The sequence below is a fragment of the Battus philenor genome, unplaced genomic scaffold, assembly GCF_028537555.1.
Source record: "Battus philenor isolate CCGP_79_NKW_IND1 unplaced genomic scaffold, ilBatPhil1.0.hap1 SCAF_15, whole genome shotgun sequence".
Taxonomy (NCBI): domain Eukaryota; kingdom Metazoa; phylum Arthropoda; class Insecta; order Lepidoptera; family Papilionidae; genus Battus; species Battus philenor.
The window spans coordinates 13,672,603-13,685,430 of NW_027181677.1; the positions used below are offsets into that span (position 1 = coordinate 13,672,603).

Consider the following 12,828-nt stretch of genomic DNA (forward strand, 5'->3'; position numbering starts at 1 on the left):
AGGCGGAGAGAACACAGGTCAAATGCCTGAAGCAAACAAGGGGATATTATGTCATATGCCATTTGAAATATTAACTCATTGTTATGGAAGGATGAATAAAACTTCACGGGCTATGATTTTTTATGGTAAATAGTTAGTACAAAAAGTTTAATAGCCCAAGACTTAGCACATATCCTTGAAAAGAAAGATATGTAAATAAATAGATAATTTACCTTGTATCTCCTTGATTAGACATTCTTTCTTTCTTGCAACAATCATAACATAAAACACCGCAACATGATCCAAATAAAATCTTAACACATTAAACTTGCTTCAATTTAAGTAAAAGTTTCATTTGAAACCGACATGGCTCATTGAAAAAGTCACCGATATGAAATTTAACTAATATAGTAATTCACTAGAACAAACATCAGTAGGACTTCCAGAGGCCCCGGATCGCTTTGAGCTTTGGCGACTTCCTCGTCGCTTCTATTTCCTGCTTGAAGCTTATCATGAACTTGTCGCGGAGACTGAGCCTGGGCGGTGAGGGCTTTAGTAGGAACTTCTTGAGGTCGTTTGTGAAGCTTTTTGCTGTGTAATTCGGCTCGTCCTTCAACGAATCGTCGTTGCTTGATTCCAGGAATGAGACCGACTTGTTTGATTGGATAGAGTTCTTCCGCTCGCGTTTGTTGGTGGGTGTTGACCTGGAACGTGAGCTGGTGGTGGCTTTACTTGACGACAGGCTGTAGCTTCTCGACACCAGAGAATACTCGTCATCTATGGAGTCAAGAGTGTCGGTGGAACGGTTGCAGATCTTACAGCACACCCTACAGTGCTCCTTCTCGCTGTGATATCTTCCATTGCACAACACGTAAGTCTCTCTCGCTCTTTCCCTTTTGCTACTCTCATGTTTTCTGCTTCTCCTTCTCTTGCACTGCGGGCAGTTGTTGCGCGCGATTCGTCGCAGCTCCTTTAGGAATTCGTAGTCGATTTCAAAGTACTTGACGTCAGGTTCTGAATAGTACCTTACGTCATCGTCGATAGGGTCGGTTTTCCGTTGTTTCGGTTTCCGATTACCAGCGCCGGAGTAATAGCGCAGGTCGTTATGAGAGTAGGCGCTGCGCGGGTCACACGGGTCGCGGGACTCGCGCGGGTCACGGGGTGTACGTTTGTCGCGCGGGTCGTGATGCGTGCAGAAAGTGACGCACTTGTGCGGCGCGGGGGGCAGGGGTCAGGCCTGCACCGAGGGCACCCACAACGTCTTGTTCTGCTCCTCCTCAACCGCCTCCTTGATTTGCGTGCACATGTACGCGATGTTCACACCGGCCGGGATCTCCGCTGTGGCAAAGAATATAGTTCAAAAACAATTTGTTTAAACATTGTTTGTAATGTAAATTTAGATGAGATGATAGGCACTATACTAAGAATCAGTTTTCTTATAATGCATCCTTTAACCTTTAATAAAACTAGGTGCGTTCCAAACGCAGCTTAGGATTTGAGAAGGTGGCCATGGAGAGATCTGTGCTCGGGATTTCTCTACAAAATCGAATTAGGAAATATATCGATTAACATAATTAACCAACAAAGCCTAGCGGAGTAAAAAATTGAAATCGCTGTGGAGAGACCACATAGGGAGCATAAGAAATGACCAGATTCTAGAAGACCACACGCACAGGCAGCCTAGACGTCCACTTGGTGAACAGACGAATGCAGGTCCATAGAAGACACTAGATATAAGCAGCTACCAACCGGTTCCACTTGAAATCTATAAGAGAGACCTGGGTCCCCTGGTACAGCTGTAAAATAAGTCCATCATCTCTGGCTGGGCAGTAGCTTATATATCCAAGCATGATATTATATAGGATGGATTCGTCTTCTAATGTTTAATAAAACTTTTATGTCACAAAGTATATGTATATACAATAAAATTACACAATCAATTTTGAATCTGCCACTGGAGATTATAACCAAAAATATAAAAATTTTAATAAAAAAATTAACATTATCCTATCCGAGAATGTTATAAGCAGTAAGTTACAAAGACAACAGTAAGTTAGTAGGAGTAAACTCAACAGTTGCTCTTTCAAATTAAATTTAACATGTGTACATTATAATATTAAACAAGTAAATAAGTCAACACATTCCACACTTTTCAATAAATTAAAAACATTTGAATACTGTAGTCAAATGTTTTCAATAATACACTTTTAATTATAGATTTAATACTAAAAAACTGAAGGTCTAAAACAGTGATTTCCAAAGTGGTCTGTATCGACCCCTAGGGGTCTATGACAACCTGCAAGGGGTCTACGTCAGGGAAAAAAAATTTGGGGGTCCATGAAATGAAAGGGGGTCCACAATAATGGATCTTAACACATACACTGATAGTACCTATTTACTTACATCATACTATCTTATAATATCAAAACATTTACATTATTTATAGAAGTACCTATGAAGTAAAAAAAAATTATTATATATGTTTATAAAATTGTGTAAGTTGTAGGATGTGTTCGCTTTGTGGTCGCAATACATTTTGAACTTGTAAAAACCTGAGAATCGCAGTCTCAGAGCTTCGCTACCTTGCACTGACTTGTTCAATTCGTCACTCTATAAATACGAATGTGGGACAAACAAATAAATTTACAGGAAATCAATATCAGGTAAGTAGGGTGTCTACCCAACACGGAAAAACATGGCAAGGGGTCTACGACACAAAAAAAGTTTGGGGAACTCTGATCTAAAATATCTTGTGGAACATTATAATATATTTTTTACTATTTATTATATATGTAGAATAAATTTAGATGGTACAAATTTATTTTTATATCTTGTATTTATCCTGTATCTTTCGATATACAAAACAGATTAGCGTTCCAAGTCAGTGGTAGCAATAATGTTAAAATAATCGATAATTCAAAAGTGCTTATGTCTACTTGAATGAAGATATTTTGAATATGAATTATTCCAATATTACTTTGCCTTAAAATTATGGATTATTCTTGTTACTAACCGGAGATATAATTTCTGTATTCGTTCTCCACTTTGAGTCCATGCTCGTACATTTCCTTTGCGGCTTTAGCGGACACCTTGTCTGCGGGGTACCGAGTGTCTTTGACCTCTTTTATCTGCTTGAATGATTTGAACTTTATGAACAGCACAATAGGGTATATTTGGTGCTTGTGCAGCTTCTCTATTGTCGACACACTGATGTCCAAAATGCAGTGTATACCCTGAAATTAAAACATCTTTTATTATGCATATATACTAGATGTGCCCGCTACTTTGTCCACATATAAAAAAAATATTAAGTTTTAAGAATTTTTCTACTTTACTCAAGTTACTCCTTCAGCAGCTACCTGTCAGTATAAGTTCCGTTAAAATCAGTTCAGCCATTTCAGATATTAACCGGAACAAACAGACAGACAAAAATTTAAAAAAAAAATTGCTGTACTATATATATATTTATAAACAGGTAGTATAAAGCGGTTACTTTAATATCACAGACAATTCAATTTTATTTATTTGTTTAGATATACAATTACAAGATATAAATTGAATTGATATTAATTATCATATATTTAATTACATTTTATTTATACCAATATATCAAAAACTAGCAGAAACTAGCTCGAAGAATTACTCATCTGAAGTGGCTGTAGGTGGAACACATTTCTCGTGTAACCAATAGCAGTGAGAGGCGAAAGGTTCTCGAGCGACATCTATCGGCTGACATAATAATGATGAGATAAAACTGGTACCTTCTCAGCGCGGTCCCTCACAGCGCGAGGGTCGGGGCGAGCACGCGCGAAGACATGAGGCCAGTCCGTCACCAGCTTCCCGGCCACGCACTCCCACAATGGGCCCAGGACCACCACTGGACGCTGACTACCATCTGCACATCACCATAACAGACTTGTTAAACCTAGTTCGGACCAGTATTATACTATGATAGCATCATAATGAAGATCTAGTACTCACAGTGTAGCCTTTCCACGCGCTGGTAGGAGAGGGGTACCTCTTCCGCAAGAGTTCCAGAATCGCTCCAGCAGCCCAACTCTGTGTTAGAGAAGGATGCCAGCTCCTTACTGTCGCGGTGCTTTTTGCGTCGGAAGAACGAGCGCCGCGCTGTGCTGGACGCCCGTCTCTGTGCCTCCGTGTCCAACGCACCAGTCGACCTCCTCAGCACTTCCTCCACTCTGTAGATGTAATGTGTAATTGTGTTTAGGACTATATGAAGATACTCCCACCTGTGGGCTTAATGAGCCCACTTCAAACGCCAGTTAAAATAAAGCTGGTGTCAAGTAAACAGGTTATTTAAATAGATCAAAGTATCAACATTATACACTATGATTTTGCTACCTATGTAAACGCATCTTTACATCTTTATAAGTAACCAGCCAAGGCTAGAATTGGGTAATTATAATTTTTTTAGTTAAATTTAGCTCCTCTGGCATTAGTCTTATGATGTAAGTTAAGTTTGAAGAAAATACGATTTAAATATAGAATTTTCTACAGCAGCATTGATAGGGTTATTTCAAATTTGTTTAGATAAGGAGCGCAATATATTCAGTGATGGTGAACTCTTATACATTACAAGGAAACCGCCTTAGACCTGGTGAGCCGACAGCCCCGAGAACTCCACTTGTTCTTTCTATTTACAACGAGATGGACTCCCGCAATGAATCCATGAAATGCTAGGAAGTTAAGTTAAAAGTAGTGGTAGCCTAGCAGGAGAGCATTGAGACTTACCATGTGGCAACCCTATATAATTAACATTAACTATATAGGATTGCCACTATTTATAAATAGGTTTCTAGAGAATAGCCAGTAGCGTTCTCTGCGTAATAATACCGCACTGCGATCGCCAGCCAGTTTGCCTAGCTAAGCGAGGTCTAAGCTTCCAAGATTTTTTTTATTTATTGCTGACCAAGTACCATTTGCAGATTCCGAAGGTTCAATGTGAGACAAAGAGGCATAACCATATACCACTTAACCAAAGGTAGCGAAGCTTGAAGGCTCCCTGGATATCCTTGGGTCAAGCCGGCTCATACTATAACTTTAACTTATTAAGTGACCTTCGATTTATAGGATCACTTAGGCCAATTTGATTTTTAAATGGAGGGGCAATTCGAAAGTAGACTTGACGCGAGTTTCTAGAAGTCTAAGATGGAGCATGGAAAAAAGTAGTTTGCAAAATACTGGACTAGATAGATGACCCTGAAAGAATTTCCATACAAAGACTAGACATAGCATTCCAACTTACAGGCTGCCATGTGGGGGGAACCTCGACTTGATCGGTTGCTATGACCTGGTTAACATGACTACCACTGGCCCTAGAAGTTCTGGAAGAAACTCCAGCCATGCTTCCTTCTAGAAAGATCGGATATTGTGAACTCACTTGAACTTGCTGGGTATAGTCCCCCAATGCCTCTTCATGCCCTTGCCGTCCAGCTGCCAGGCTCTCCACAACCCCGGCGCTCCGTTGAACAGCGTGTTGTCCACAAATAGAACTTCGTCCTTTCGGAACCACAAGGAATACTCGTCTATAGTGTCCATGCCTATAGAGGTGATTTTCGCACAACGGTCGAAGCCCGCCCGTATATAGAACGCGTCGCCCGGCTTGTCTTTTATTTCGTGGTACTGCTGCAGATCATGTCGCACCAACACGCTCACCTGGACAAGCAAAGCATTAGATATACAGGGTGATTGGTTTTAATTGTTTTCTATCTGTCACTGCATATTTTGTACTACCAAAAGTTATTTGTCAACGGCAGAAAATTTTAATCAATGTAATATTTCAAAATGAACATTTTATACAGAGTGATTGAAAATATAAGTTAAACCTTTAGTGACTGGCTGTCAAAACTATAACAGATATAACCAATCATAACACCAATAACTTGGAGCCACTGATCAAACCAGGATATTCAGCTGTACCTGTCAATGATTATAAAATCCAATGCACCTGCATTGTTATATTGAGATTGGTTAATTTCATTTATTTTACTGCATTTTGAAACAGCGGATCGGCAAATTTAAGTGGCAGTCACAGAACACAGCTTGGGCCTTAAGGTTACGGAGTGGCGATCACGAACTGGCAAGCCAACTGTTTAGGTCTTAAAAAGATGCTGCATGTAACCAACTTTCGACCAGGCCTATTAATAATATGGGGCAAGTCTATGTCCAAAATTGGAAATCCTGGGCTGAAATAATAATGATTGTAATGAAACTAAAGTGATCTTTTAACAATTCTAGCCAATTTCTGCACAATTTCCACTTTCCTCAACCATTTCTTTAGTGATTTATCTGATAGATGTCAACTGCAAGACATGCTTCCTCCACGAGCTGGTAAAATAAAGATAAAATTTGTTTATTCTTTTTTTAAATATTAACTTTTAACAGAACTCTCATTGATCGTCGATATATTCTAATCTACTCTTCGCAAGGTGTTATAGTTGTGGAGAAGAAGCAAGAAGTAACTCCACAACAACACATCTTTTAATAAAGTTTAACACAGACCTACATATATACACTTCAGCATCACTTTATCGTCTTAATAGGCTGTAGTAGACGGGGCATCGGTAGACCTCCCCCCCCCCCTCCTCCTTAAGTAAAGAAATAAATAATAAATAATTATAATAAGTAAAATGATTTAATTACCTTATCAGCCGGCTTGGCGAGCTCCAAAGCCGCCTGCTCAGCGGTAGCTCTCCTTAAATCCACGTTGTTATACTCCAAGATCTGATCACCAGTCCGCAAGCCTGCTATATACGCCGGCGAGTCTATCTGAACACTGTGCACAAATATACCCACTGCGTTACCACCCACTAAGCTTATACCAAGGTCCGAACAGTTCCTCATCTCTATGAGTAGAAACCTCGGAAGGTCCTTAGTGCCTTGCGACTGCCTTAAAGTCGCGACATCCGTGGAAGGTACGTCCATGCGCAACGATTGCTGCGGTCCTGGAGAGTTCCTGGGTGTTGGAGACCCGGATAAGGAAACTTCATCGTCGTGTGAACTCTCTCCTGACGATGAACTACCCGGAACCTCCATCTCGTCTTTATACTTCTCAGGGCTGTATTGCACTAGCATCGTTATGGAGTTTCCTATCTGACGGAGGACGCTGGCTGCGAGCGTGTATGTCGCAGACCTCATGTTTATACCGCATACTTCTAGCAACTGGTCCCCCACTTGGAGCCCCACCTGGCTGGCTAAGGAGTTCTCGTTCACAGTGGAAACAAAGACTCCTCCACTGCTGGGAGGGCACGAGATCTGTATCCCGAGCGGCTGCTGACTCTTGTCTATATGGACTCTTCGGAGTTCCCCCGGCAAAGGTTTGTTCCATGCCAACCCGCAGTACTCTGGCATTGAGTTCCTCGTGCCTTTGTGCGTGAGCTGCTTCGCTCCTCGACCTGGACTCAAAACTTCTACGTGAAACGTCGGCATCGGGGAATTTCTCTCGGAACTCCTTTCTATTGACCCCGTGCTGAGTTTCCCTGCGGAGTTTTTTGAAGTGACACTCGGGTTTGAGGGTATTCGAAACCTCTGGTTCTCTTTTTTCCTAGGAAACGTACCGCCTTCGTACGTGTGATGATACTCTCTATTGACCCTCGCCACCGGCTGGATGTCGGACATGTTGTGTGTGTGCGAGGTGAACGAGGGCATGTCATAGCTGGTGCCGATGCTCTCTCCGGACTGGCTCTGCGGTATGTTCGTTGGACTGGACAAATGGGTGTATCTATTCGATGTGTGAGGATTGGAGTTCACAAATGGGCCCCTGTAGTATTGTGACTGCAGTCGCGATTGTGATGGCAGAGTCCCAGTCATGGGAAAGTTTGCTGTGCTGTTCAAACTGTCAGGTCCAAAGCTGTCACTGTCGGAAGGATACTTGTTGACTGTTTTTGGTGAAGATTTTTTTGTAGAATAGTACTGATCTAAGATATCCTTCCCGGGGTGGTTTTTTAACTGATGATCCAAAGAGCTTGGTGATTTTCTCGTGACAAAGTCCAGCGAGCTTGGTCCCTTGTTGACCATGAAGTCTAAGGAGTGGGGGCTTTTGGTTCTGTTCCTTGTCGCGGGCTGATAGTCCAGTGAGTCATCTGAAGGGTTTAGGACTAGGCTCAGCCTGTTGGGAGTGACGTCGTGTTCATAATCGCTGATGGATATTTTGTCCTTCTCTAGTGTTCTGGTCTTTTCGAAGTTCATGCTGCTTGGTGATGCGAAAGGGTTGTGAATAGCCAGCGGGGCTGGTTTCGGGAAGTGTTCAATAGCTGGGGAGGACTCTATGGACTTGTAGACTGAGTGTCGCGCTGGCGCAGTGACTTGTGTGAGCGGCATGTGACCTAATGGAATTGGGTTTGAGTTTCTATTCACGTTGGAGCGCTGAGGTTCTGGAGGCAGCTTGGTGGGGGGGCTGAGGAGTATGGATAGCGGCGGGCGCTCCTTCCTGGAGCGCGGCTGTGCGATGGTGCCGGTAGAGTTCTCCTCGAGCACGAAGTTGGCGCGTGCCTTGGGCCAGGTGCCGCCATTCTTCGCGTCGCTCTGCGATTCTTTGTTTTTCCGCCGCGAGCGCTTTAATACACTGCTGGTTTCTTTAACTGAAAAAAAAATTACATCATACATACATCAATTTTAATAAAATTACAAACATATAAATAAACAAATATTAAATTCTTCGAGTCCAATTAGTAGTAAATAATTAATATATTATTTGTAACATAGTTATTATTTTTTTACTTATTTAGGTCCAAGATCGCAAATCGAAAGTTCAATTAATTACTTAAATGCAAACTTTAAATTTATATCTCTCACCATTGTTCACGAAGGGTTACATCACTCAAACTAAATTAATTTCCACTACAGCAAATTATAAAATAACAATGAATTTTAATAGCCATTTCAATCATAAATTCAATTTTAACTTCGATTATGATGATTTAAAATTTTTATATGTAGTGCATTATTTATTTTTAAGAACACAAGCAAATATATACATTGACGTATGCAAATAAAGTTCAATTTTAATAAAATCAGTTATAACGAAATCTAAGAGTTATCAGATTTATACTCACTGGTTTTGCCGTGATAGCTGTCGATGACAGAGTCCAGCTCTGCTATGGCGTCAGACTCCGGTACCTGCCAACAAAAATGAATTGTCATAGACTGCCATATACTTGGCCATAAAATTAAATGGATGCCAACCGGTCCTTTTACAAATTATAAATATATATATATATACAGCGATACGATATTATTACTAATTTTAATCGAGACAAAATCTTAATACGTCTAACACAATGGCGGCGTCGTCGTATGTGAGAGAGAGAGCTATACTTCCGGATTCATCCATCTCTTTCATACAGGCATCGTTTAGAAATCATCCCATTCCTCCGCGGTTCGAAATGATAGAGTACCATCCCCCAAAACACCATTAATCTCACGGAACGTTTCTCTAGCGGATTTGCCTTTAACGAAGGAAAACTTTAAAATAGCGCGAATTTCGGCGTTAGTGAACTCCATGTTTACACGTCTATAACTGTTGAACGCAATATCCAAACTAATCATGCATAGCGTCGTTTTGTAGGTTATGTCAAGACCTTTCAAATTATGTATAGTATTGCCAGATACGAGCTCTGTAGCGCTTTGTACATAGCCGCGAAATTCAAAAGACAAAAAGGCGGAAGGGAGATATTTGACAACCATATATTTACACTTATATTTACACTAATAACTTTATTGCTTTGAATAAACGCCTATCGCGTTGTAAAATCGCTTGAATTTCAAAACATATTTTTTGAGGGTAGATGAACATTTATGGGTATTGTTGGTGGACCAGAATGTTCGAGCGATTATACTTTACCGTAATTTTTCCATATGGGATATGCTAAGACAAATTTTCTATATGCAATTCACATATTCATTCATCTTCCCTCTCCACTATGTAACTTCTCTCCGACCATAAGAGAAAACATATAGCTTACCTTATTCTGCTTCTCCTTGGACTTGGTACGGCCGGTGACTGCCTCGATCTTCCCTCGAATCATGTCCCACGTGCCTGCAATATATTAACTGTTCTATAACATACATTCATACCTTTCCTTTCCCCCCACCACCACTAGGTCGATCGAAGATTTATTTAAGGCCGCGAGATGTCGCTATATGCCAGTGGCACAAGATTGGTCATCGTGGCGATTTTTAAAGGAAGCTTATATTTTGCAGTGGGTGTTCATCGATGGACATGATGATAACATTAATAAAGATAAAATTAATTTATTCACCATTCTAATTTTTTACAGGACACTTATTGATCGAAAAGTTTTTTTTTTCTATTTTTGACTCCTTTTCAATATATTATGGTAGCAGAAAAGCAGAATGAAACTCCACAACAAAACATGAGGTACAAGAGGCGGTCTTATCGCTCGAGGCGATCTCTACCAGACAAACTTTATATGAGGATGAGACACATGAAGGAGAGGGCAGTTTATGGTTTACACATACAAATATATACATTTCTATACACACATACATGTGGAAATGTAGCAGTGAAAACATATCATTTAAACAATAACTTTAATTAAACAAAACTTCTCTCTATCCTTATCTTACCTGATAGCCATTTTTCTTCCACATACAAATATCTAAACATATATCTAATATATAAAATTCTCGTGTCACGGTGTTCGAACTTGAACTCCTCCGAAACGGCTTGACCGATTTTTACCAAATTTTACATGCGTATTCAGTATGTCTGAGACTCGGCTACTATCTATTTTCCATACCCCTAAGTGATAAGGTTGGTCCACCCCTAAATTTTATTTTTAATTTTTTAGACAATTTTTTTGGTTTTTATTTTATTATGATACAGCATACAAAAATACATACAAACCTAAATTTTCACCCCTCTACGATGAACCCTTATCTTATATTTGTTAATTAAAAACTTTAATTTTTTTTGCAAAACAACGTTTGCGGGATCAGCTAGTAATATATAACAGTACCTCTCTCCTGATGTATTTTGCCCTGGCTTCCAGCTGCCACATGGTACACGTAGCGCCGCTCGAAGTCCGTCACACCGTGGTCTATATGCACCTGAAAAAAAACCGGACATTTTTAATTTTCTTGACACATATTTTCAATATTAGTTTTCTGTATATAAATATAGATAAAATTAGTTTACAATTTTGTCAACATATTATCTCTTTATTTTTTAATCTATTTTATTTTTGACTCTGCTTGATAAGGTGTTATAGTTGTGGAGAAGAAGAAGGAAGAAACTCCACAAAAACAAATCTTGTGAATGTTAATAAATACAGATTTACATATATACACTTTCTGTCAGAAACCGGTGGCCCGCCGACAGCAAAAATAATACTCTCGTACATTCGAATAATATTGAATTCTAATTATAATCAATTCTTTATTGTCTTTAATTACCTATACTTCTGGCGGCCGGCCCGCCATCAGTTCATGATTTGCCCGAGTGGCCCCTAGTCTTAATAAGTCTGTGCAACCATGGGGTAGATAAAAAGTAAATTATCAAGCGATATCATTGCCAAGGATTCTTATCATTGGTATAATAATGGTCACGATCTCTTTAGTATCAATATTGCCATTATTTATGTATACATGTATATATCTATATGTGTAAATATATACATATAATGTTCAGATTTCGTTACACCTTTTAAACTAATTGAGCAAAAACATATAACATAGATATCTAATAGATTCAGGCATTTTTTTTTTGCGGAAGTCCATCCTAAGTAAGGGACTAATATATAGCTACTTCCACTATGTAGCAGTGGTCGTGCAATGAAGTGCACCGCCCGCCAGCCCGCTTATAAATGCGCGTGCGGTAAACAATGCGAAACACAACTACTACCGTTAATTCACTCAACCGGTGTTTCACCCCTCCACGGGGCATCCTCAGGAGTAATGTTACACCGAATCAAAACAAAGAATATATAGAAGAAAACAAAATTTTAAATATACAATATATGCTCACCTTCGGTTCCGGAGGAGGCAGGAACTGTGTGCAAGGTTCATCGGTCTGCGAGGAAAAGTTCACCATCTTATCCGCATACGCGTTCTCATATGACGGTAGCCTGTTAATTTACAATATTTGTTATTCCACCAGCTTTACACTTTTTTATGAGTGAACAGGTCTTCACCATCACTTTATCATATTAAGTAAACAACTTACATACATTGTACATGATGCATATATTCCTGACCGTAACGGCATAGTATGGCTACACTAGTCAAGAGGTTCGATAGCAAATGACAGGAATAAACAGAAATTCCTTCAGATACCTCACACCCCTATAGAAATTATCCCAGCATAATGGCTTATGTGGATATCATATATCACCAAGTTACAGAAAAGAAGAAAAATAATGATGAACTGTTCTCCCTGGTATATATATATATATATATATACCAGGTATATATATATATATATATATACCAGGTACATACTAATTGTTTATCATCAACACAATTATTTCAGCTGTAAGACATCTATAAGCCTCCTCTATAGATTTCTAAAAGGACTGTTTGTAATTGTCTGACATCTATCGTATTCCAATGACTTTGGGTGGACGAGCTGAGCTTCGTGTACCGTCGTCATCAAGCTATAATAAACCTTAAAGTTTAGGATATAGAGTAAAAATTTACCTGTTCCTCGGATCACAGCAAGGGTACAGTGGTCGCAGCACAGTGAGCAGCACGGAGTCGTACTGGCAGTCGTTGAGCATGGCCATTGCCTCTGACACGCTCTTTACGCCCTCTAGTGACCGGTTATTGATCTACAACATATACACAACATACACCTACAAATATACAAAC

General features: G+C 39.8%; 2 protein-coding genes across 2 annotated transcripts in view; both read right to left on the reverse strand.

Annotated features, from left to right (window-relative positions):
• Window positions 1-240: 240 nt before the first annotated feature.
• On the reverse strand, window positions 241-1,207 carry LOC137919033 (uncharacterized; the record flags this gene model as incomplete). The annotated part of the gene is made up of 1 exon (XM_068761995.1): window positions 241-1,207. A coding segment is annotated over one exon (798 nt), but the record flags the coding sequence as incomplete, so codon positions are not given.
• The window catches only part of Dlg5 (Discs large 5), a 30,393-nt gene continuing 18,680 nt past the window's right edge, over window positions 1,116-12,828 (reverse strand). Inside the window, exons 18-28 of the mRNA XM_068761619.1 lie at window positions 12,658-12,788; window positions 11,987-12,086; window positions 10,980-11,070; window positions 9,963-10,036; window positions 9,054-9,117; window positions 6,643-8,579; window positions 5,381-5,655; window positions 3,961-4,178; window positions 3,741-3,874; window positions 2,993-3,212; window positions 1,116-1,317 (exon numbers count right to left, since the gene is read on the reverse strand). Of these exons, the coding sequence (XP_068617720.1) occupies window positions 1,211-1,317; window positions 2,993-3,212; window positions 3,741-3,874; window positions 3,961-4,178; window positions 5,381-5,655; window positions 6,643-8,579; window positions 9,054-9,117; window positions 9,963-10,036; window positions 10,980-11,070; window positions 11,987-12,086; window positions 12,658-12,788 (3,351 nt within the window). The 3' untranslated portion in view covers window positions 1,116-1,210. The remainder of the gene's footprint in view (window positions 1,318-2,992; window positions 3,213-3,740; window positions 3,875-3,960; window positions 4,179-5,380; window positions 5,656-6,642; window positions 8,580-9,053; window positions 9,118-9,962; window positions 10,037-10,979; window positions 11,071-11,986; window positions 12,087-12,657; window positions 12,789-12,828) is intronic.